The sequence below is a fragment of the Mesoplodon bidens genome, assembly GCF_964165515.1.
Source record: "Mesoplodon bidens genome assembly, chromosome: 1".
Classification (NCBI taxonomy): domain Eukaryota; kingdom Metazoa; phylum Chordata; class Mammalia; order Artiodactyla; family Ziphiidae; genus Mesoplodon; species Mesoplodon bidens.
In genome coordinates, this window is record NC_138176.1 from 145,557,368 (window position 1) to 145,583,477 (window position 26,110).

A 26,110-nucleotide genomic window follows, 5' to 3' on the forward strand; every position below is an offset into this window, starting at 1 on the left:
GGTGCAGACTAAGAAAGATATTTTGGATCTAAAATATTAAAATTAAAGATGCCTCTTAATGAAGTAGATTTGCTGTTTTAAAATCCCAGGTTTGGATATATTCCCTGAAGGATGGTATACATACATTCTGCAGGTGAGAATGTCTGGGAGACACCTGTGACACCTGGCAGCCCATCAGTCACCTGACTGGCTGCTGCTGTTAAATGAGGGCCACATTAGTACCATTAGATTGTTTCATACCTTGTTTTGTTAGTAGGTATTAGATTAGAATAAGTCTTTAATAAAGCAGTAGAATAAGTCTTTAATAAAGCAGTTTTGCTCTGTTTTAATTTAATTTACAAAAAGATAACATGAACTTCTTTTTAACTTGGCACATAGCTAAAAATAATAGATCTCATCTCCACATGATTCGTCTTTTCCCAGAGCTACATCAGCCTTTTCAGTAGTGGAGTTGAGTTGGTGGCCACTGATAACCCCTAACAAGGCTACTACCCTGCAGGGCACATAGTTGCTTATCTCTGACTGCAAGCTATTTCACCTTTAAAGTCCTTTATGAAAAAGATGTTGAGTTGGTGTGGGTTGAATTTGTTTTAGGTTGTTAAGCCTGAAATGACCTACTAACAAGGCTGAATCCATCTGGTTGAGTTCATTTCATGCTAAGGGACTTAAAATAGCACCACTTTCCTGGCTTACTGAAAAAGCCAGTGTGCAGCTTTTTTGTTTCCCTGGAGGTATCTGACACATCTGATCCGTCCATAAGCCTGGACCTGTACTCTACCACGTGTACATCAGTTACATATAAATAGTTCTTAGAAAGTATTGTTTCCATGAGCATAAAAATTGGACTTAAAAATTGAGCACATATGTGCTAAAGAATGTTTTCAGACACCTCTAAGATTGTTAATATCTTCAAATTAAAATTTTTAAATCTTACGATTTTATGAACTGAACTGGTTAGATATTTTTAGCAACAGCTCTGGATGAAGAGGAAGTATTTATTTGTGGGGAAGTACAACTGCAGATTATCTTTCATTTGTCCCATAAATAAAAGCACACCAAGAAACAAAATCCATTGAGGAAATTGAGGGCCATAGATAAAGTGAAAGGAGAAAAACAGGTGTGACTCCAAGTTAGAACGTTTATTGTTTCACTTCAGTAAGTCTTGCTGAACATCTACCTTGGGTAAGACCCAATGCAGAAAATGCAGAAAGAAACCAGGCTTCATGCTTGCCCTGTAGGAAATTAAAATCTGGTAGGGAAGATAAGATGCTCACTGATACTGTGATACAAGATAGAAAAACTAATAAAGGCTAAATGAGAGAGGTGGGGATTCAGAAGTGTCACATGCGAGGATCACAAAAACGAGTGGACTTTGAGTAAGCAGAGCTGTCGGGGTGGGTGCAGGGATGATCCAGGAGGAAATGGGAAGGCATGAGGTATATTCTGGGAAGAGCAAATACAGATGTCCCTTGGTATCCATGGGGGATTGGTTCCAGGACCCTCACCAATACCAAAATCTGATTCCTTTATACAAAATGGCATCTGAGTGGTGGATGCAGAACCCGTGGATACGGAGGGCTGAATGCAGTCCGTTTTGGCTACAGCATAGGATACGTGGCAGAGAGCAGTGGGGACAGGAACGGGAAGGCAAGTTAGGGTCATAATTTGGAGGCTTTGAAAACCAAGGTGAAGAACTTGGAGAGAATTACTGAAGGGTGTGGCTAGGTTCCCAGTCATACTTTTTAACAAGGAATGTGACAGCTGTATGGGGAGGGGTGGGGTGAGGCACAAAGGGAGACTGACTTTTGATTAATTAGCGAAGGGGAATAGGGTGGTAGCAATGAGAAGGCAAAGGAAAATACACAATGGACAGATCCAACTGGACTTGGCAAAGGAGGGGAAACCCCATCAAACACCAAATGCTAAATTAATAGAGGACTGAGGCTGTGATACCCACTAAATCCAGCACTTAAGAAGTCATAAAATAGATAAGCAACAAGAATTTAGCGTATAGCACAGGGAATTATAGTATCTTGTAATAATCTGTAATGGAATAAAATCTGCCAAAAATCTGAATCACTATGCTGTACACCTGAAACTAATGCAATATTGTAAATCACATCTTCAATTTAAAAAAAAAAAGTCACAGTTCTTAACTGGAGTTCCAGTTCTAAACTGGAGAGCAGATGTGGGGCTGGGAGAACTGAAGCCTAGCTGCAGGGAAGGGTGGAATGACTGGTGAGGCGATGCAAGGAGATTTTTCTTTCAAGGAATTTCTCAATTACATAAAGGAAAAAGCAAATGATTCATGACTCTGTGCAGCACAGGGGGGGAAAAACATTCTGAGCAAAGAAGGTTCCTGCCCCTTGTGCACTGATCACATCATCTCACCCATATTTTTTTAAGATAAGTCACTGGTTCTCAAACAACTTGCTGAAACTCACCCCTAGAGTTTCTGTAGGCCTTGCAGGGGACCCCAGAATTTCATTCTAAAGAAATTCTCATTGATGCTGATGCTGCTAGTGAGGACCCTTTTTAAAAGTTTTAAAGTAAGCTGGAAGAAGTGGTATCAATTCATTGAAAAATCCCTATAGAGAATACGGACGAGAGTGGAACTCAGGAGGTTCCCTTTGTCTTTTGTGTCAGAGGATCCCAAGCAGATTGTTGCTTAATTTGAACTTTATAGGGAAGTTCACGAAGGAGACTTTTGTGCAGTGTCAGTTTGTGCCACAAGAGGTTTTTTGCCTTCAGGTTGTCTTTGTAAGGGTCTACGTGGTGAATGAATTGATGCTTTAATATGGGTATGCTGGTTTTCCTTCTCTGCCCGGTTCAAAACTATAGTCTCAGCGGTTCTCTTAGCCTTCTCAATGCACTAAAGCTCCTCTTCAGTGCTTCCTGCCACTTAGGGATTGCAGCATGCTGCCTTTGCTGTGGTTTCTCTATGTCCTATGACAAGGGTAGTGCCCATTAACCTTTTGGATAATTTGCCTTTTGTTAACTTATTTCAAGAAGTGGCTTGATTGCCCAGGAACAACACCCCACACACTCCAGTGACACTTTCTGTAACGGCCTTAATGGTAGACCAGTTAGATCGCCGTGGTGATGGCTTCTCTCAGAGAAGCCAGCATGAGACCCTCAGCCAGCACCTGTATGTGTGCGACATTTGATTGAGTCCTGAGAGAGTGATGGTTTCTCCAGAGCCTTTGATTAGGGAATTCCCAAGGGACTCTAACAGAATGTTTTTATTTAAACAAAATCCATTACAAAAAAGCTGTTAAGTAGCATCCTGCTCAGTAAGAACAGGTGACATTTGAGGTATTTGTTTAAAATCTGAGCTCCTCCATGCATACTAATTAACCAGTGTGGAAATTATAGCAGGTGTGTTTGGGGAACTGCTGAGAGGTGGAGGAGATTTGCATTTAAAAGGAAGAGCTGTTAAAGCATCATAAGACAAGCCATTGACATAATTCTTTCCTAGCTTGTTCTCAGTCCTCTTCACCAGGCATCACTGATCATCTCCTCCATGGGTCACCTTCTCTAGAGTTGTGAAGTAAGTGTACTTTGGGACCAAGTACTTTTAGCTTTGCTAAAAGCTCAGCAAAGGACCCAGCATCATTTCTTGTTTCCTCTAAACCTGGTTAGAGCTGGGTTAGAGGAGGTCAGTGATTAAAAATAACTAGGTTTCTATTTCAGTCACCAGCATAATACATGTGATATGGTTTATTTCAATTGTTCTGTGGTTGGATGTTTAGGAACCAGTTCAGAAGTAAAGACAACAATGAATTGTGACTGACTTTTATCCAAGCCTTGATTTGTGCAGAAACCTTTTTTTTTTTTTTTTTTTTTTTTGCTGCATTGGGCCTTCATTGCTGCGTGCAGGCTTTCTCTTGTTGCAGCGAGTGGGGGCTGGCTACTCTTCGTTGCGGTGCATGGGCTTGTCATTGCAGTGGCTTCTCTTGTTGCGGCGCACGGGCTCTAGGCACGTGGGCCTCAATAGTTGTGGCATGCGGTCTTCAGTCGTTGTGGCTGCTGGGCTCTAGAGCGCAGGCTCAGTCGTTGTGGCTCACAGGCTTAGTTGCTCCGCAGCATGTGGGATCTTCACGGACCAGGGATCGAACCCATGTCCCCTGCAATGGCAGACGGATTCTTAACCACTGCACCACGAGGGAAGTCCCCAGAAACCTTTTATATGTCGTGAGCTGATTTTTAACTTCACCAGAATTCTGTATTGTTCTCTATATCCTAAAATGGGTCTAGCCTCAAGTTTGAAGAAGCTATGCACTTCTAGCTTTTATTTTTGTGTTATGGTTTTGTGGATCAAAAACAAACGAAATTGGTGGTGGAAGGTAGAAGGGATAGAAACATCCTCAGTTCTAAGAAGCCTCCAGGTAATGCTGATGCTGCAGGTCTCTGGACCACCTGTTGAGTGGCAAAGTTCTGTACTACATCCAAAGGTATGTTACTCTTAGTTAGAATTCTAATTCAGTGTAGGACATAAAGGTAATTTACACTTGGATTAATCTAGGCCACTGTAGCTTTCAGAATAAGTACCAAGTACCCATCAGATTGACAAAATTCAAGCAACTGATAACAGTTTGTGCTTGTCTAAGTTTATAGTCAGTGGAACATTATATATTGCTTAGTGACACTGTAGAGTGCCATATGGAAGTAATCTGGTTGTATCTGATAAAAGTACAAACACAAATACCCTAGAGCCAGCAATGCTCCTTTGGGACTCCTCTCCTATAGAGTACAATTACGTAAATATATTTCAGTGTTATTTGAGGTGGTAGAAAAAAGTCGTGGTCAAAATTTCCACTGAGAGGAGGATAGTTGAATACATTATGATACAACTGTTGTGTAAATCAGAGTTGTTTCACAGCTGGACTGGAATACCTCTGTGCTGATCTCAGAGACACCTGGAACTGTGATGCTGAACCTTGGCCAAGAGAAGGATGAGGGCTTCCCTGGTGGCACAGTGGTTGAGAGTCTACCTGCCGATGCAGGGGACACGGGTTCATGCCCCGGTCCGGGAAGATCCCACATGCCGCGGAGCGGCTAAGCCTGTGCTCCGCAACGGGAGAGGCCACAACAGTGAGAGGCCCGCGTTCCGCAAAAAAAAAAAGAAGGACAAGATGGACTAGCTGTTCAATTAATGCTCTCTGCAGGGTTTGAAACTCCCCTGAAGCACCCAAAATTAGCTCCTCTGCTTAGTTTAAGGATGTATATAGATTGATGGCTTGACTGGTTTAATTTGTAACATAATCTGGCTTGTCTAATTGACTGGGGGGTGTAAAAGATCCCCTGGAAACATTTTCCCAGGCTTTCCTGAAATTAAGATTTATCATACATATGATGGAGGTTCAAAATCCATGTCCGAGGTGAACGAGAAGGGACCCTGGAGGGCTGTGCCTAGGAGTTTCTCAGGTCCCTGATGCTTGCCTGGGCTTTTATTTTCCCGCTGTACCATATCCTCTAGTTTGATTAAAACTTTTCTTGAATACACCCTGTGGAGTCTTGTGAGTCTGTTCAGTTATCTGACCCATTTGTAATGGATACATCCATACAAGGGATTATTTCTCAAAAAATGGGTTGTCTCTGTGCTTTGTCCTGAAAGTACATGTTAAGTGGAAAACGAAGTTGCAGAGAAATAAATTTTTAAAAAGAAAGAAAACAAACATGCATATGTGCATGCTTGTCTAGAGAAAAGTATGTGAGGATGCATCAGCATTCCTTACCTTGAGAAAGTGGCATGAGAGGAGGAAAGAATCTCAGCTTTTCCTTTATATAACTCCAGTTGACTTGGACAATAATACATTGATTCTGCAGTTTGATAGAAAACATTGTTGACTAAAAATGTATTTAAAAGTTTCTTAGACATATCAGTTTTTGCAGTAAGCCATAGTTTCCAGTGTATGTCTTCAGTGATGAATGGAGGAAACCTTTGGATGGAGCGTAGGGGAGAAGAGAGTAGGAGGATGTACTGTTTGGGTGGAGGCAGGCATCCCCTAAGAGATGGTAGGAGGACAGGCTAGTTTACAGAGGGAGGGTGACACAGAAGGGTCAGGTAGGGGAGGGACGTAGGTAGGTTCAAATGTGCATGGAGAAACCATCCAAGCGAGGTTGAGGGGAATGAGCAGGTGGGGAGGATGGACAAGTGAAGCAGATTCAGATGGTTTTCCAGGTTTCAGTGAAAGTGGCCAGGCTTCCAACCTCCCTGGTGGAGCAGACTCCCTGGTATGGTCTGGTCAGCTGAGTTTGGGAAGCCTGCTGTGACACTTCCATCCTGTAAGGGGGACCCAGTAGAGTGGTTCAGGGCTATTTTCAGGTGTGAACTGACCAGTCTCTTCCGAGTGGCAGCATTTCAAGGAGGGCTAGTTTGGATTACAGAGCTGGAAGGGGTGGCCCAGAGCTGACATCAGAGGACATTCATGTCCCAAACACACAGGAACATTAGTGCATCTAATGGTTGTGTAACCATTTCCAGCTGCTCACACTGGAAACATTTTAGGAACTTACGAAACTGAGAAGGCTATTTTAAGCAAATGTTTAAATAGTTCATTGGCATCATTTTATGTAGCTGTTTGGTTTTTTTTGGAGTTATAACTCACATACCATAAAATTCATTATTTTCAAGTATACAGTTCAGTGTTTTTTTAGGATATTCACAGCGTTATGCACCCAGCACCACTATCTGATTCTAGAATCCTTTCATCACCCCCAGACGTTTAAGCAGTCAATCCCCATTGCCCTCTTTCATGAGCCCCTGATGACCACTAATCTACATTCTATCTCTATGGATTTGTCTGTTCTGGGCATTTTATATAAAGGAGATCATACAACATGTAGCCTTTTGTGACTGGCTTATCTTCAAGAGTCATCCCTGTTATCACATGTATCAGCATTTCATTCCTTTTTTATGACTGAGTAATATTTCATTGTATGGCTTTATCCCTATTGTTTAACCATTCATTGGTGGATGAACATTTGGGTTGTTTCCACTTTCTGCCTATTATGAACAATGATACAGTGAACATTTGTGCACAAGTCTTTGTGTGAACATTATGTTTTCAGTTCTCTTGGATATATACTTAGGTGTGGAATTTCTGTATCATGATAGCTCTGTGCTTAACTTTGAGGAAATGCCAGAGTGTTTTCCTGTATAGCTATTTTTTAAACATTGTGTATATATTGTTTTTAACATGAGATCTATTAGGGAACAGGGTTGTATCTTTAGTAAATCTATGTAACTACTACTATGGCTTCATATGGCCCCAAACACATAGGAACATCAGTGGATCCACTTTCCATCCAGCAAGTATTGACTGAGCATCTTTGTGTTGCTGCATGGGAACACTGGGAATACAGCAGAGAACAGAATAGAGAATATTCCTGTGGTCAAAGATTTTGGAGTCTGGGGAAGGAGAAAGCCTTACATAAATCCTCTCTCAACTAAATATATAGTAAAACTGTCATAAGTGCTCTGAAGGAGAAGTGCAGGAAGCTCATTTAGACTTGAGGGTAGTGGTAAAGGTGTAAGTGTCAAAAAAATGTCCCCTGAGAAAGTGGTGTTAAAGCTGAGATCTAGGTGAGGATGGAGGGAAAGTGTGTTGCAGTCGTGGAAACATGTGCAAAGGATTTGAGGCAGGAAGGAGCGTGTTGCTTTCAGCACGGTGGGCCTGAAGAAGGGGCAGAGGGAGTGGTCAGAAGTGGTGATAGAGATTAGGCAGGTGCTGCTTCATCAGAGGGCTTTGAGGTGTTTGGACTTATTTTATGAGCCAAGGGGAGCCAGTCGAAGAGTTTTAAGCAAGGAGTCACTTAATGTTGTATATGTATGTATGTGTATAAGGATATATGAATTGATACATAATAATCCATAATTGTATGTAAAATCATTGTACTTTTTCATTATAGCTATACTGTAGAAACTAAATTTGAAAGAGATCAAGAGTGAATGTAGGAAGCTAGTGGTGAGGCTAATTCAGACCTCCAGTTGGGAGATGACGGTTGCTTGAAGTAGGGATGCCGATGTTGGTCATGGTGGAGGAGATAAAACAAGGCGTAATTTGATATGCTTAGAGCACAAAATCAACAGGATATTTTTAGTAGTAAAAATTATTCATGATTTCCAAAGATTTTTTTTTTTTTTTGCAGAAGAGCTTAAAAATAGAGAGATGAACAGTGAGGCATATGAGCATAATAAAACTGCCAAAAACCATAATACAGCATTGTTAACAAGCCAAAATTGTTTCTTAGAAAGTATTGCTACCACCCCCCAAAAAAAAACCTGCTGGAACTAATAAGTGAATTTTACAAAATTACATGACAAGGTCAGTGTATGAACGTTTAACGCATTTCTTTATACTACCGGTGACTAATTGGAAAATGGAGTAAAAAATACAACTTAAAAGAAAAAAGTCATTAAATGTCAAGAAATAAATCTAATGAAAGGCCCATACACTCTAAACTCCAAAACCTATTGGAGAAAATTTATGAAGACATAAATAAATGGAAAGGTGTAGCTTGTCCATAAACTGAAACACTTGAGCCCCAAATCAAAGTCCCAGGAGGGTTTGGAGTTTTTTGAGAATTGACAATTCAATTCTAAAATTTATATGGAAATGCAAAGAATTCAAAATAGCCCAAACAGTACTGAAAGAGAGCAATGTGGGAAAACTACCTAAGTTCAAGACTTACCATAAAGTTAAAATGATCAAGGTGGTATGTATTGGTGTGAAAATGTGTAAATTGATCAGTGGAATAAATACAGAATCCAGAAATCGATCCACCATAGTACCATGTCAGTTTAACGAGGGAAAGAAAGATTTTTTTAAACAGAATCTCAGATATGTTGATTGAAACCTTAATACAAAAATACTATATGATTCAGTACATATGACATGCAAAACTAACTTATGGTGAATAATTTATATTTGTCTCTGGAGATAGGATAATGGACTGTAAAGTGGTATGAGGAGTCTTTTTGGAGTTCTGCATCTTGTCCTGAGTGGTGAATTCACAGGTGTTTACAGTTTTTAAAAAACTCATTGAATGGAATATATAAGGTCTATATACTTTGTTGTAAGTTATACTTCAATGAACGAAGGAAAACCTCATGATTGTGAGCCAGGCAGGGTGTCCTAAATACAGGACAGGGAAGTAGGCTGCCTATAAAGCAGCAGGAAACCACAAACAAGCATGGTGATGGAGTGGTGAGCCCCGTCGAAAGAGGTGGCCACTGCTGTCCAAGCCGCACGTCACAGTGCGGTAACTGACTGAGCTCCCTGATAAGCCTGAAGTCTTCATTTTCATGTCAAACCTCTTGATTTTAGAAATATTGGAAACTGATTTTTAAAAACCCAAGTATTGCAGTGTGGGAATGTTTACTTGTATGAGGCGGGATTAGAAGAAAATAAACGGCAATAAAGAGCTCCAGATACTATTGAACAGGATTTTGTTTTCTAATTTAAATTTATGCAAATTTTAGCCCCAGTCAGTCAGTTATGCAGATTTGAACAGCACTTTGCCAACACTCCTTGTTGAGAACTTAATATTGTAGTCACTGAGTTAAGTGATTAAAGGGCGAAGTGCTCTCATTTTTTCTTTTTTTTTTTAATTTTTTTTTATCTTTGGCCGAGTTAGGTCTTCGTTGCTGCACGCGGGCTTTCTCTAGTTGCGGCGAGCAGGGGCTACTCTTCGTTGCGGTGCACGGGCTTCTCATTGCGGTGGCTTCTCTTGTGGAGCATGGGCTCTAGGCACGTGGGCTTCAGTAGTTGTGGCACGCGCGCTTCCATAATTGTGGCACGCAGGCTTCAGTAGTTGTGGCACGCAGGCTCAGTAGTTGTGGCGCACGGGCTTCGTTGCCCTGGGGCATGTGAGATCTTCCTGAACCAGGGCTCAAACCCGTGTCCCCAGCATCGGCAAGCGTATTCTTTAAATTTATTTATTTATTTATTTATTTATTTATTATTTATTTATTTTTGGCTGTGTTGGGTCTTCGTTTCTGTGCGAGGGCTTTCTCCAGTTGCGGCGAGCCGGGTCCACTCTTCATCGCGGTGTGCGGGCCTCTCACTATCGCGGCCTCTCGTTGTGGAGCACAGGCTCCAGACGCGCAGGCTCAGTAGTTGTGGCTCACGGGCCCAGTTGCTCCGCGGCATGTGGGATCCTCCCAGACCAGGGCTCGAACCCGTGTCCCATGCATCGGCAGGCAGACTCTCAACCACTGCGCCACCAGGGAAGCCCCGGCAAGCGTATTCTTAACCATTGCGCCACCAGGGAAGTCACTTCCCCCAAGGTCTTTTTTACTCTTAAGTGTCATGCTCTGAACCCCTTGTACTCCAGGAGCAACATACAGGAGCAGTTTTACTCCTGGCATCAGTTTGGGTGAACTCTACAGGCATTAGAGTTTTGTGTATTAGAATATAGGGATCAGTTTTAGATGCCTGGTGCTCAGATCCTTCACCTCTAACTGTATGAATACTGTCAAAATTGGAATTTTAACTTAGTCATATAGCTACTGGAAATATTTTAGTGTTAGCTCTTCATCTTGGAATTATTATTTAAATGAATGAGGTTGATTCACCAAAATTCACTGCAAGATATTCCTTGTTGCATTTATTCATCTGTTTAACTAGCGCTGGAGTGTCTTATGGGCCTGGAGTGCTGTGAAGTGCTAAAGATAAAGAAATGAATAAGACACAGCCCCTGGCTTCAGGGAATTTTGGAACACAAAGAGATTATATTTAGATTAAAATAATTTATGTTGTAACACTGGTTTCCAGACCTGTTGGTATATAATTAGTGTTAGATTTGCTATTGCACTTTTTGGGGATTATCATCATCGTGATTTACTTAAGAGGGTTCAGCCTTCATCTCTTCTAACATCAAAAGAAACTGAATCTAATGTTTTTGTGCCTGTAAATTATTCATCTTGCAAATATTTACCCAATAGCTACTTTGTGCCAGGTACTGTACTGTTTCCAGAGAATATTGTGTTAAAGTAAATACTAGTTTGCCCTCATGGAATTTACTGTGAGGATAATTTGTTGACTGACCTTAACTTAATCCTTTTAAGTACTACATGCTGTGCTATCTACTTCACATTATTCTTTTTTGTTTTGTTTTATCTGCTAGTGTCTATTGGCATATTCAGTATTATGCCACAGACACACTGCAGGAATAAAAGAAAGGTATACTGAGTAACTTTACTGTTGCAAAGCAGTAATAAAACACTGAGAAATATCAACCCCTCAATCATAATTTAATTGTAGCCTCTTCTTTTATTTCTTCTCAGTAAACCAAATATAGAAACATTTGCTAGTTTGCATTATTTTAAAGCTAAAGGCACAGATTATTTTAATCTACTGGTTTATGCGTTAAATTTTTACTACCGAGTTTGAAATCCATTCCTGCTATGCTTGTAAATCTTTTTTTTTTTCTTTTTTAACATTGCTACTGTTATGGCTTCTGAAATTTTTTTAAGCTTGTCACTCCCTTTGCCAAGCATTTTTGTGGCTTTCTCCTCCAGCCAACCCCTGTAATTCCTCTGTGTGCTGATGAAAGCCCTTGGCAACGCCAGTGAGATAAAATAGTATTTTATTTTGAGATCTGAAACATTCATTTGTTGTTTCTTTGTGCAATTTTATGTATCTTTGCTGTCATAATTGGTTTTTAAACCTATAAAAATTGTTACCAGTTAATTTATTTGAAGCTATTCATTTAAAATGATCATTTCATCAGAGGTAGGCTTCTGATAAGTAAAAATATTCTTAAAACTGTCACCTTTTCTCTTTCCAGTTTTGAGAAGTGGTGCTTGGGAAATTGTGCACTGGGAAAAGGTATGCATTGATTTTTATTTTTTTACAGGAGAAGAAATGCATAGAGGTAACTCTAGTAGATATAATTTTTGTATATAATATAAACAAATGTCAAGGATTCCACTGATATGAAAGCTATTTAGTAATTAATGTTGTAAACATACATGGAATCTTCAGTTAGTCACTGCCATTTAATAACTTGCAATATATTAGAAAGACTATTACCTTAAAGTAATATTGAGAACTTTTTGTTCCTTTCATAGTATATTTTGAGTACTGTTTTCATAGATTTCACTTAACCATGGACTGTTTTGTGTTGTAATTTTTTGCTTTAATCATCTACTGTCCAAGTAAGACAAAAATTAGATTCTGATAGTTCACATTTGTTTACTTTACTTCACATTCATATATCATGGCTAATCGCATTTACACACTGCTAATTCATTTTTTTTAATGTCTTACTAACTAAATATCATCTTCTAATGAGCTGGAAATCAGTTCCATCAAGAAGTTAATTTGCTCATAGGAGCTCTAACATGGCAGTTAGTGAGTTGAGTCATAATTTAGCAAGTGTTATCCAAGGTTCATATGCTTTTCAGACCTCAATTTCAAAAGGTAAGCAATGATTGTTAGTTCTCCCTTAGTTATGGAAGACCATTTAATCGCCAGTCATCCACAAGTAATTTGGTGAGAGACTTTCAGAGGCGAGGCCGTTCTACCCAGGGGACTTTGTTTTCTGAGATTACTAGTACAATGGAGGTGTAACCCACACTCAAGTTTATTTGCACTCCAGTATTTCCCAGTTAAAGGCCATGCCCTGATTCTACCTTGTGATGTTCATAGTCACCTTGTATTCCCACAGGGAACAGGATTCATCCTGAATTAATTACATCTTTGTTTATTTTAAATCAGTAGCCAGAATAGAGATTGACATCTCCTTTTCTGGATATTTCAAAACTCACTAGTCTCTCTCTCTGGTCTTTGACATGAAAGTAACATAGAGGAAAATACTTTGTGCTTTCCTTATTTCTGTGATAGTCACCTCTTTTTCAGAGCAAGATAAAAAAAACAAAAAAGCTCAATTTACTGTTTCAAAAGAAGTTTCTTTTATGCTCTTGTATAGTACTTGTGGATTTAAACACTTTAGAGCCAAGACAAGTAGGGTATAATCAAGTATGATAAATTGAAGTTTATTATAAATGTGTTTCATTTACTAGGTTTGTCAGGGTAATTAACATAAATGCATATCCTAATAGATTGATATCAGTTTCTTCTTACCTAGAGTGCTTGCTTAGAACATAAACAGTTGTAAAGTCAGGAGATAACCATCTACTAGTTCACACTAAAATTAACCTGTTAAAATGTTTTATTTTCCTAATAGTCATTATTCCAAGATTGACTGGATTATTTTAACTTACTTTTTCAATTTTCCACAGAGAAAAAAATTGAATTACCAGCCCATGATTTTCCATAGAGGTAGCATTCTCAGTTGCCTTGGAGATGAGTGCCACATTTTCCCTGAGCATCCCACTTCGAAATACAGAGGGGTAGAATTTAAGGTGTTGCCAAAAATCATCCAGCCAAAATGAGCTGATGTTACTTAATAACTAGAAGTAGATACTTAATTAATTAGAATTAATAAAAGTTGGTTCAGTGATTAATTCAAGATAAATATTCAGAAATTGACATCACTCTTCTCAGCAATAGCAATTTAGAAAAATACAGTGAAAAAGAGATCTCAATCCTGGTGGCATGTGGGATGCTTACAGGTAAACTTGAAATATATATATGACCATTGTAAAGAAAACATAAAAACTTTAGGTGTTAAAGTTTCACAAAAAGACAAATATGTAGTATTCCTAGAAAAACAGCACCACTTGTTCAAAAGTAATGATGTAGTATAATCAGGGAAATTATCTTTTTTTTTCCTCAAGAGTTGACTAAATTATTCATTGTGATTTCAAAAATAAACAGTTGAGAAAATAGAAGAATATTTTGGAAAATTAACAGTGTGCAAGGATTAAATATAAGTAAAAGGGTAAGCAAAATTTATTAAAATAGCGTGAATCTGTTGCAAAAATATACATTGATGAAAAGCATAAAATAGAATAGGATGCCCTGAAATAAAGCCTATTTAATATTTGATAAAGGAGGCAAAAATCATGGATTAAAGGATTATTTAGTAAATCATGTTGGGACCACAGATTAGCAGTTTCAGGAATAATACAGTTTATATCTAAGACACAGCCTGTGCTAAAATAAATTTCAACTGGCTAGAAGAAAATGTTGAAGCATTGTTTTTGAAAAACATACCAATAGAATAAAGACCTTAATAAATATTTGGAGGAGAACAAGATCAAAATATCAAGGATCTATGGAATTTGATTATATAAAATTTAAAACTAGTACACATCACGCAAATAAGCAGAGAGAATATAGAAATATTTGCACCAAATATGACAAAAGATTGAAATCGTTATCTAGATAGGAAATATAAGCTGGCAAAAAGTAAGAAGAAATATAATAAGCAACCAGACTCAGTATAATATTCAACCTAATAATAAAAGTTGCAAATTTAAACGGTATTGAGGCCTCGTTTGCTATCTAGTCAAGGAAAAAACTTGTATTTCAGAATTTTTATGAAGTATTTTATTCACATACTATTGTGGATTAGCAATATTTAGGTCTTCATATTGACAACCACAAAAAAAAAAAAAAAGTTTCTGGGAATTTATCCCAAGAAAATAATCATAAAGTAGGGAGATACCTGTACATGTATAATAATTATCAATTAACATTATTTGTAACAGTGAAAAGTTAGAATATGGGGATATCCAACAATAGAAAGAGCATTTATAAATAAATTATGACATTCTATACTCTAGTATATTTTGTGACAAGTAAAAGCTGTCATTTCAAATACTGTAGCAACACAGAAAAATTTTATACCATCATTCAACAAATACTTATTGAGTGTATGTGCCAAGCAGTGAGCTCACAATAGCAAGCAGGACATATGAGGATTCCTGTGTCATAGAATAATCAGAGGTGAAAAGAACGGGACGGTGTACACTAAGATGCTGGCTATGTAGAAATGGTTTATTGAACACTAAGTGGACAGGTGTGAAAGCAGGCTGGCTTGTTGTGTTAGCCAGATTGTAAGGCAAGTCTTTTCTTTAGCTTATGTAATATTTTGTGCATTTAAAAATAAAATTAATAAACCAAAACCAACAGTCTGATTCAAATGCCAATGTAATATGGTAAACCTTAGTGCAAATGGGCTTTAGTTCAGAGTTCTTTCTTTCTTTCTTGGTCTTTCTGAGTGTGTGTCTACTGAGGTTGCTTTTTTTTTTTTTTTTTTTTGCGGTACGTGGGCCTCTCACTGTTGTGGCCTCTCCTGTTGTGGAGCGCAGGCTCCGGATGCGCAGGCTCAGCAGCCATGGCTCACGGGCCCAGCCGCTCCGCGGCATGTGGGATCCTCCCGGACCGGGGCACGAACCCATGTCCCCCGCATTGGCAGGCGGACTCTCAACCACTGCGCCACCAGGGAAGCCCCTGAGGTTGCTTTTTAATGTTTCTAAGAGGACCTACAAATTTGCAGTGTCCATCCAGCCATTCACAGATGGGCAGACTTCAGCTCCCAGACACTAACAAGTTCATCCCTCCAGTTACTGATCTGTTGCACGAGATTAAGTTGCCAGTATCTGGTTTTCTGAGAAAGTGTTACAGTTACAAAGCCCTATATATAAAATAGATAACTAAGAAGGACCTACTGTATAGCACAGGAAACTCTACTTAATACTCTGTAATGGCCTATATGGGAAAAGAATCTAAGAAAGAGTGGATATATGTATATGGATAACTGATTCACTTTGCTGTACACCTGAAACTAACGCAACATTGTAAATCAACTCTACTCCAATAAAAATTTTTAAAAAGGCCCTATACAAGGCATTGCATCCCCACTCTTGAAAGTAAACAGCTGTCTTCATTACCACAAAGATCAGTTCTTAAGATTGAGATGCAGCTGAGACTGTTCATATGTTTTTGAGATAGTTGCTTAGGATAGAATTTAGGTGAAGAATCTTAGAATCGACACATTTTTCTGGTTTTGTAGAAAAACATGGAGTGGTGGGCTTCCTGCATGTGTAAAAGTCACTCTATATAGCTTCTTTAATGCATGAAGTTTCCACCATGAAATATATTTCTCTGGATTAAGAATTCACATCTACAAAAATTCCTCAGTAAAAATATAAATAAATATGCTGGGGCCTGCAATTGGACAAATCAGATTTTCAGTCAGTCTGTTACAGCTTAATAAGCTTACCCTTTTTCATAATCCTCAATTGTAATTACTAATGTCAATGACTTCAGAAGCCTCAAGGTAGTGACCTGAAGCCCTAAATATTTTTTTAACTGCAGTATTTTGGGGACTAAAACTGCTTTGTCATGATGTTCCTCCAACTAGAACACGTGGTCAAAGAATTTTTGCCGTCTTGACTTTCTCTTGTCTGTTCCCATGCACACACTGGGCTGGAAACGGGAACGAATGCCACATTAGGAGCTCAGAACCCCAAAAGAAAGAGGTGTTTGAGAAAGTGAGCTAAAACATAGGCATCAGAAGGAGGGGGTAAGTTCCCTGCTCTCCTCACAGTGCTGTGAGAACTACTTTAGCATTCAGTGAGCCCTTGGTTTTCCGAAGCCACTGGGGGAACCCGTTAGACCATATAAGAGGCTAATATTTTCTTTTAGTCTTCAGTTTAATAACCGTAAGGCTTTCTTTTGTCTTACAATGAATAAAATGTTGGAAAACTGTACAATTAGACTCTAACAGACTTATGAAAATCCCTAACACTGTAATATAGACAAATATGATCCTGATTTTATAAAGCATACAGTCTGATTGGAGAGCAAACCTTAATACACAGGAGGTGATTAAGGAGCAATTAAATGGTAAACTGCGTAGCGTTCTCTCTAAGTGCTCTGGCCGCAGAGAACTTTGTTCTTTTTATCTTGCTTTCAGTGGGGGCTATCAGAATACTATCAGAACACATTATTTTAAGGGCTAGTTCATACCTATACTCGCTGTTTTTTTATTCTCCCAGTTTGCCCTTTTTTGAGGAAGGGGGTGTTCGATTCCAAGATCCCTGACAATTTGTCAATTTCAGATAATCCAGATTTCATCCGAAATAAATCTCTTTCAAATCAAGGCATTCAGAGTTTCCCTACCTGTATAACCGGCATACATACCATAGATGAGACAGTCCCCTCCAACCTTGCCTAACCTGTTCCCCCCACCAGTATATAAGTAAACCACAGGGGGCTGTCTCATGTTGTGATTCCCACTGAAGACATCATTCTCTCCCACCCCTTCCCCCCAAGTAAAGTGTTATTTTGGGGTTCAAGGAAAATTAGGGAGGGGAGAGAACAAAAAGGCTTTAAGCTCCCCCCCAAAAAATAATTAATCTTTTCCTGATTAATTATTAAAACGTGCTTTTAGGTTCATTTGGCTACTAAAAGTGAGGGCAACTTTCATAATATAATGGGAGTGTGGCCATCAGTGTAACTAGCTGAACTTGTCAGCAAGCCAACTTGTTAATTAGTTTGCCAAAAGCTCTGTGACAAACCTATCCCTTGAATTACTTCTAAGTTTCTGGACGTAGTTTATCTTTAATTTGTCTTCAGACCATGCTCACAAAAATGCTAACAGGTAGTAAAATGAGAAAGAGACTAAGCTGGTTTTTTTTTTTTAATTTAAAATACAGTGATCGTTTCATTATATTTGCTTATGCAAAATCAGGCTTTGCAGACAGTCAGATGTGGGTTTGAGTCTAAGCTCTTCCTCTGTGATCTTGGGAAATAACTTAGAATCTAAGACTCATTTTCTTCCTCTCTAAATTATGAATTATAACTAAGGTCATCTGAGGAGTAGTATCATATATATACCTATGATAGTCTTTCCAGTAGTTTTGAGATTTCCTTAAACAGGGTGAAGATTTCATTTGGTAAATTCCTCCTTTTTACTTTTATGTCATAGGGAGAGAATAATGAGAAGATGAGATGCCAATTAAGTGGACAGAATGGATAAAATTTATTTTTATTAAGCTAAGTTATATAGCCGGTACAATAAAGATACAATGTTTGTTTTTTAAAGGATTGCCCCATCCTTGGCCTCACTCCTAAATAATTTTATGCCATTTTGTGAAGATAAGTGGTTCTTGTTTACCAATAACCATTTTTACTGTATTCTGTGCTTAAATACAATGGGTTGTATATTTGTAACTATTTTCAATGCAGATAATTAACCAATTCCCAGTTTTCTTTCAGGTAAATGTTGGAGATATAGTTATAATAAAAGGCAAAGAGTATATACCTGCTGACACTGTACTTCTCTCATCAAGGTAGAGATACCTACTGATGCTCAAACAGTGTAGAGGATGGTTTCTCTACCCTGCATTGACCTTGTGATTTATCCAAGGAAATAAGGAATAAACGAAGAATTTTAAACCTCTCTAATGATTTTGAATTAAATGTTAAAAATTGATTGGATTTAAAGGATTCTTTCATGTTTGCCATATAGAATAAGTGATAGGTACTATACTTCATAATTCAGAAATTATAATTACAGTTAAGAGTCTACTCTTCCTGTGGATGTGTCCATATCTGTTTGTGTAGACTACTAACTCTTGTAAGATTTCCTATCATTTATTTTATATAATACATGGATTGGGTTCTGTTGATTTTATCTTGTCATCCTTGTTCATGATAAATTCCTTTATGATGCATTCGTGTATCCCTCCACGTTTCTCAATCTTTATGGTGCATTGGTACAAGAAAATGGATAAATGGTTTCTTTTTTTATCATCATATCTTTTGAAATATTATACTCTTCCAACCAAAAAATTAAAGCACTTTGCTCTTTCTTTTAAGTTATTTCCATTACTGAATTTAGATAGTTTTTGTTTTGCTCATATTTAAGATAGTCATGAATTAGTATTCAGAACATATGGCACTGTTACACTTTAAAGAATGTGACTTTCAAATGGTTTTAGGTTTAAAAACTGTAAAACTAGTCCTAATGTAAATTAAGAAAAATGTTTTTACTGTTTTAGAGGTTGTTTATCACCATTTCCTTGGACAGTTTTATTTGTAAAATCCACATATAAATATGAACGTGTCCTTTTTTCAAAATCTGTTTAATCAGGTCATTATTTAAACTGATTGAATTTATGACAAGTTAGTGAAACTTAATTGAGCAAGTAAGAGTTTGCCAGATGTTTATAGAAGTAAGTCTACAGGTAGTTGAAGTAACTATAGGTAGTTATATTTTCATATTTTATAGTTGGGAGCTTTGGGGGCCACTTACCTATAGGGTTTTTTTTCCCCAGAAAGATTAAAGTTAATAGGTTGGTTTTTAAACCAACCTTTCTGCTATTAGTTGCCTTTTCTTCTAGCTTTATCAAGGCAAGTTTCTAAAACTGAAGGGTGAAGGTAACGGTGCCTGTGAGAATGAGTCAACAGTGAACTTACTGTCATTGTTTCAGATCCTAGCAAGCTTTGCTTAAGAGGCAAACGCCAGGGTTCTTATCCTGGCGTAGTGATTTTGAATGAAATACTTAATCTCTCAGGCCTTTGAGTTCACATCTTTTAAAGTGAGGAAGATGGATTAAATGATCAAACTCTGATATTCCCTGATTCTCCTTTCTGTTTAAATTGATAATCTTTCATTTAAGTTTTAAGAATGGCTAACCAACAGAATGATGTACACTTGGTGATACTAAGTAAAAGTTTGATAAATCTAATGGATGATGGACCGTCTGAATGTCATACAACAAAGTTCAAAAGGATAGTAAAGCATTCCAGCAATTTAAGAAACTATTGATATTTTTCTGATTAAACTTTTCATAGAGACATAACTTACCATAAAGACCATCATATGCTGAAACATTAATTATAATTTTCATTTTTTATGCTCAAAAATATGAAGATAATTGACTATACTGCCTTGACTTTATATTTAATTCTAAGTTGAAAGTTTTCAGAATATTTTTTATCTGCCTCTATCCAATCCAGACTCCCAAGAAGCTCTGTGCTTGTATTTCTTAAACTCTAAAACATTTTTACAGGATTTGTTTTCTCAGCATTAAAAACATTTACTGGTGACTATCAATAATGGTAGATGAGAATAGTTTCTGTATCTTAATATAGCATCCACCATGATTAACTTCTTCAAAGATGATTAAAATAATCATTTAATAATTAAAAATATTATCTGATTCATTGCTTTTTGTTATAATAGAATCAAAGTAAAGTATAAAGCTTGTGCTGTTAAATATTTCTATCCAAGTGGCAAAAATACCACCTTTCAGGGGGTTTTTTGTTGGTTTAAAAAAATTTTTTTTTTCTCAAAAGGTTTTTGCATTACTTGGCTCTTTTGAACTTACATTAGCCTTAAGAAGTAGGTAGAAGCTTTTGCCATCATTTAACAGAAAGAGGAATTTTGACTTTTAAGCCTTATTTTTAGTCATTTCACTTTAGCCAGTGACTAGGTCAGGGTTGGAATACCTAACTTCCAACTAATTGGAATTCCAACTAGATACTAATTCCAACTAGATACTAATCTAGTATCTTCAATATACTACACTGTCCACTATCAAAATAAGGACATGGTGATTTTCACCAGCAAGTGAGCACCATGCTAAATGCAAAGAGCATAAACAACAGTTTTTGATATTTTAATTTCTGATTTTTAAAAAATTATTAATTACTAATATTGCATGTTCTTTGAAGTAGTTTGAAATTAAAACATGAACATGGTTGAAAGTTACTGTGTTTCATTGATTTTCATTTTGAAATGAAGAAACTGAAATTTTACCATGTAACAAAAAATACATATATGGGTTTAGAAAGTATAAAATACAGTAAAATAACTCAAGCTACTAATTCAATTCCAAACAGGTTCCTGGCATGTCTGTTTGATACCTTCTCTGAAAATTTTCTCCTGGATTCAAAGGCTTACCCTCCCAAAACTATTCATTACCAAGACTTTATTATTAAATAATTCAAAAGCCTGCAATTATGACTTCTAACTTCCCAAGATCCATGCCTTTGCAGCTTTACATTAAATTTATTAAGATATTTATGCAGTTAACTTTGAAAATGTTTTGGAATCAGGAAACTTTAACAAAGTTTTTTTTTTAGAGTGAGTGTAGACGGAGAAATAATATAGTATACTTTGTTTCTCAAAAGCCTAAGAATGGTTTCCACCATTATTTCTTTTCTTCTTGGGTAGGAGTGGACATGTAAGAGATGGCAAGAGAGTGAGGAATTGGAGAAAGGAAAATCTATAAGATAAAGTAGCTCTCTGTAGAAAAATATGTTTGTATTTAATTTGCTAAGATATGCTTGTGAGTAAAATTTTAGAACTCAAAAGCTTCTGCATTAAAAATTGAAAATTGGGCTTAAAAGCAAATAAATGATCCTTAAATATTCTGTTTTCTTGTGCCTTTAGACCTGATCAAAATGAGTTTTGAAAAAATTGGCATTAGACATTATTATTAACATGTATTATTTTCTATAATAATTTCAAACCTTCTGTCTCTTTTGTCCATTTGTTTGTTTTTCTCTGTTATTCATTTTTTTCCGTTTTAATTATTTTGAACTGGGACCTGTAGGTGGCAGTAGGGGAAATAGTGAAAGTGACCAATGGGGAACATCTCCCAGCAGATCTCATCAGCCTGTCCTCAAGGTTAGAACCACTGAGTTGTACAGGATGTGTGTATGTGGATCCTCACCCTGCACCAGAAAACAGTTTGCACCCAGAGGTGGTTGAGCTCTGTATCTCTTCCGTTAAAACACAAACATTTTATACTTCTTGGTGATGGATGTTTCACAGATGTTTCAAAGGCCTTTTTTGAATACATTGTTGATTGACGTTCCTCCCTCAAGTGAGCAAATTCAGCTCCTGTTGTTATCAATAGGAGTCGGAGTCCTTGAGGCATGCCAGTAAAGGTAGATTGTAATTGCCTATGCATCATTACGATATATTCATATTTAACAAATAGGCTAAATGCTAAGGCTTAATTTATTACCTCTCCAGGATATTGTTTTGCACAATGTTAAGATTTACATGAAAGACAGTTATCGAGAAATTTTTACAATTTTAAACATGTCTTAAATTTGAAATTTTCTGTAAGTTCAATAGAATCCCTTCAGCAGTTATGCTATAATTTAGTCTTGTATAGGGTTTACAGAGGACCCCCTACACAAAGCTGGATGTTGTACATTTGGTACCGCATGCTTTGGGATCCGTTTTTATCCCACTTGTAACTAGTGACAAAATGCACGTTACTCTGATATATTTCAGCTGTCTACTAGTGTCTGTATTGTGATATGCATCTTGTTTCATTTTTCCACTTACTAATCAAAAAGCCTGCTTTGCCCTTCTCTAGTTTGTGTTTTGAATGTCATCATAATTTGCTGAAATAATTATTATCTAGCATGATTCTTTGTCTGAGACTTCTTGCTGCCTTTTCATAGTATTGTCAAGAACTTATTCAGTAACAGTTGTCTTAAGAGATTAAGAAAGTTCTGAATTTGGCTGTATATTTTATTTGCACCACTTCAAATAGAAGCCAGCTATTTAACTTTCTAACTTCCTAGCCATTTAAGGTCCTAGAAAAGGACCTTATTTTGTGGGGGTGGGGGGGAGATAGAATTAGAACGTTAGTCTTATTTTGATATGACAATGGCCTTGGTTATATTGAGCAGTAGAAATTTAATGCATTTCACTGTCAAAATATGGAATTGGCATTGTTCATTTAACATTTGTCATCATGCTTCTGTATTATCAGATATGTTTTATAATGGTTTTATAAACCATTTTTATTTCAAATGTATATGTAAGTAAATTACAAATTGGGAGCAATTGCCAAAACCAAATTACTATCATGACAGTAATAAAAAATTAAACCTTATTTAATTGATAGAGTGAAAATATAAATATTGAAAAACTTGTTTTCCCAAAACTTGGTTGGGAAAAAGTATCAGCCTTTATGGAAGAAAAAAAAGGCCCATAGAGAAAAATTAAAGAACTTACAAAGTTACTTTAAAATGAATCTGTAAAATATTTGATTAATGACCATGTATTTCAGTACTTTTCACAAGTCTTCAAGCCATAAAACTAAGCTGTGTGCTCATTTCTGAAACTCAGAATCGTCTGCTTTACACATGTACAAATTGGAAGTGGATTAGAAAATTCTAGGTGTTAGTGACTTAGAAATTTCTAACTGTGAGTACCCATGCTTATCAGAAATTACATTCATAATTACTTACAGGATGTTAATTAATTGGGCATTTTATATAAGCAAGTGCTAATAAGGTTAATTTAACTTCAAAATGCTTTTCCTTATAGCTGAGGATCAGTTATACAGTTGGGCTGCAAACTCACCTGTCTGTAATTGCTGAGCAAGCAAAGTCAGCACATGAAGGGTCAGGTTATACGACAGTCACGGGTGTGTACCTGTGATAAAACTGGAGAGCATGGGCCCCTTATACCAGTCATTGTGTACCACACTTGACTAAAACACTCTGGTGGGGACCCATAGAATGTATCTCCTAGTTTCAGGTCAAGGAGCAACATAGCCAAGTTGGCTAATTTTCGTTTTAGCTTTTGCTGCCATGCAAATCTCTGAAGCAACTTTAAGAAATAAAACACAAAAAATAGGGGGAAGAAAGTGTATATCCACTTTCATTGTAAAATCTGTTCATACAGTTTTTTTAAAGTAGCCTTGAAATTTAAATATTATGGTTCATATGATCCTATTCATCTTTTCTAAAGAGGCAATACAATACAATCTGAACATGTAAATGCAAGTTTATAGAAGCAATAATCTGGAATTTTCTAATCCACCACTTAATCAATTTACATGTGGGCTATGAGCATGAAATCTCACTTGACATTTTTGAGCTAAAGATATGTATGGACACAAAACTGCTTTACATTTCAGATACAGTCTGTGTTGTGTCTATATGATGAACAATTTAAGTAAAATGTGACAAATCTAATTATTTACACTATCTTAAAGATCAGTACTAATTGTCAGGAAGTTGCTTTGGGGTCCTTCTGGCTGCACATCTGATCCATGAGTTTTCATGCATGGGGTCTGCCTCACAGCATTTTGTGGTTAGAATGAAAGATATCAAGAAACTAGGCGACTGAACCTTTGTTTAGAATGAAAGGCTTCAGTGAGTCTGAGCATTTAAATAAGTTATTAGTATGCTTTCTTTCCCCCACTAAATCTTTGTGCTTTTCAATTTTAAAAAACAGTGAGCCCCAGGCCATGTGCTACATTGAAACATCCAACTTAGATGGTGAAACAAACTTGAAAATTAGACAGGTAAGATCTAATATAGGTTTATGTAATTATTGCTGTTCTCTTACATGGAATTGAGAGCTTTGCTGGGGAGGAAGAAAACTTCCCTCTACCCTTCTACGTTCTTCTGGCTGGTCTAAGAATTAAATTGACATGAGACATATTAACAGGAGAAAATCAAATTTAATTTCATACGTACAGGAACCCCACATGCATGAGAGGCTCAGAAACAGAAAGGTAGAATGAGGTATACATGCCATTCTGAAGTAAGGAATGGGATAAGGGTCCTAGGGCTTCCAAGGACAGGAGGGGCATTCATAGGATGATAAGAAGAGCAGATGTTTGGTAATTAGATGTTTGCCCTGCCAGATGGATGGGTCCACTTAAATAAAATTTATCTCTGGTAATAACTTTTCTCTGGGAAAAATCCCCAATTTAAATTCTTCTAGGTAGTTAAGGGAAGGACAGTAGTTTCTCTTGAACCCTCAGGATCTCCATTGCCTGTAGCTCAAAATAATCCTCATGCAAAAGTGACACTTTTTTTTTTTTTTTAGATGTTGGGGGTAGGAGTTTATTAATTAATTTATTTATTTTTGCTGTGTTGGGTCTTCATTTCTGTGCGAGGGCTTTCTCCAGTTGTGGCAAGCGGGGGCCACTCTTCATCGCAGTGTGTGGGCCTCTCACTGTCGCGGCCTCTCTTGTTGCGGAGCACAGGCTCCAGATGCGCAGGCTCAGTAGTTGTGGCTCACGGGCTTAGTTGCTCCGTGGCATGTGGGATCCTCCCAGACCAGGGCTCGAACCCGTGTCCCCTGCATTGGCAGGCAGATTCTCAACCAGTGCGCCACCAGGGAAGCCCCAAAAGTGACACATTTTGAGGAGGCTCCTTCTGAACCCCTATAGCTTTATTTCTTAGTATTATTGTCTTGAGTTGAGGCAGTTCTGTCTACTTGCAAATATTTCCTCATTGAGCCGCAATGAAGTAGTTTTATAAACTGAAATAGTTAAATATTATGGAAAATTCAGTTTTACTTGCCTAATTAAATGTGGTCCATCATATAGATACTATTTTGTAATATTTTTAACATTTTCTGTTATAGCCAACACTCTGTTGATAGCATTAGTAGCTCTAAGTGCTTTCATGTGTGTTAGCTTATTTATTTTTCTGTTCTCCTGGCCCATATTATTTGGCTTTGCCATATGGAAAAGACACAGTTTCTATTGCTGTTCTAAAATTCTCACTAATCTCAGGGAATCAGTTAGATTTCTCTATTTATTTCTCATACCACTCCTAATAGAAAGTCGCTGTAAGGTTTTTAAAGTTTTAAAAGGGACATTAAAAAAATGTATTCTCTTGGGTTCTAGACAAATAGTGAAAACGACACGTGGGAAGGTTGGGTTGTGGTAGAAGCAGGTCGTCCTCACAACACCTGAACTCAACCTGCCACAGGAAGTGAGGGCTGCTCAGTTCCAGCCCGCTGTAGGTGGCCAGAGGGAGGAACTGTTTTGGAGTTTTCCTTCTCAGTAAACCAAAAGAACAAAAACATAACTACTGTCTTTGGGTATAGATTCTAGTTATTTTGCATTCCCTTTTTGAGATTCAGCAGACAGATTTAGACTGTATAATGCTAAATATTAGTTTTATTTTTGGAAGCAAACAGTTCTTTGAGGACTTATTTCAAAATATCTTTGGAGGCTAATTTATAATCTTTTTAAGATATTTTAGAGTTTTCACAAAAGCTGCCCTATTCTGCTAAAAACATATATGTTCAAGTAGAGAGGAAGGTATCCCCTAATTTCGATTTGACAAAGGTGGGGGGCATAATTGCTTATAAAACCGTGGGATCTCTCAGATCTTAAGGCGTGGATGAATTCAGAATTCCCTACTCCCTCCCACATACAACTTATTTAATATTTTCTTTG

At 37.3% G+C, this 26,110-nt stretch overlaps 1 protein-coding gene across 4 annotated transcripts in view; it reads left to right on the top strand.

Moving 5' to 3' along the window:
- ATP8A1 (ATPase phospholipid transporting 8A1) overlaps nt 1-26,110 on the top strand; it is a 235,941-nt gene that overhangs the window by 49,479 nt on the left and 160,352 nt on the right. Inside the window, exons 6-8 of one of the 4 annotated variants that reach the window (XM_081225745.1) lie at nt 11,797-11,837; nt 18,144-18,217; nt 24,145-24,214. In XM_081225745.1, coding sequence (XP_081081871.1) covers nt 11,797-11,837; nt 18,144-18,217; nt 24,145-24,214 — 185 coding nt within the window. Of the gene's footprint in view, nt 1-11,795; nt 11,838-18,143; nt 18,218-21,490; nt 21,565-24,144; nt 24,215-26,110 lie in introns of those variants that run through there. The other 3 variants (XM_081225744.1, XM_081225747.1, XM_081225746.1) reach the window with 3 other exon arrangements.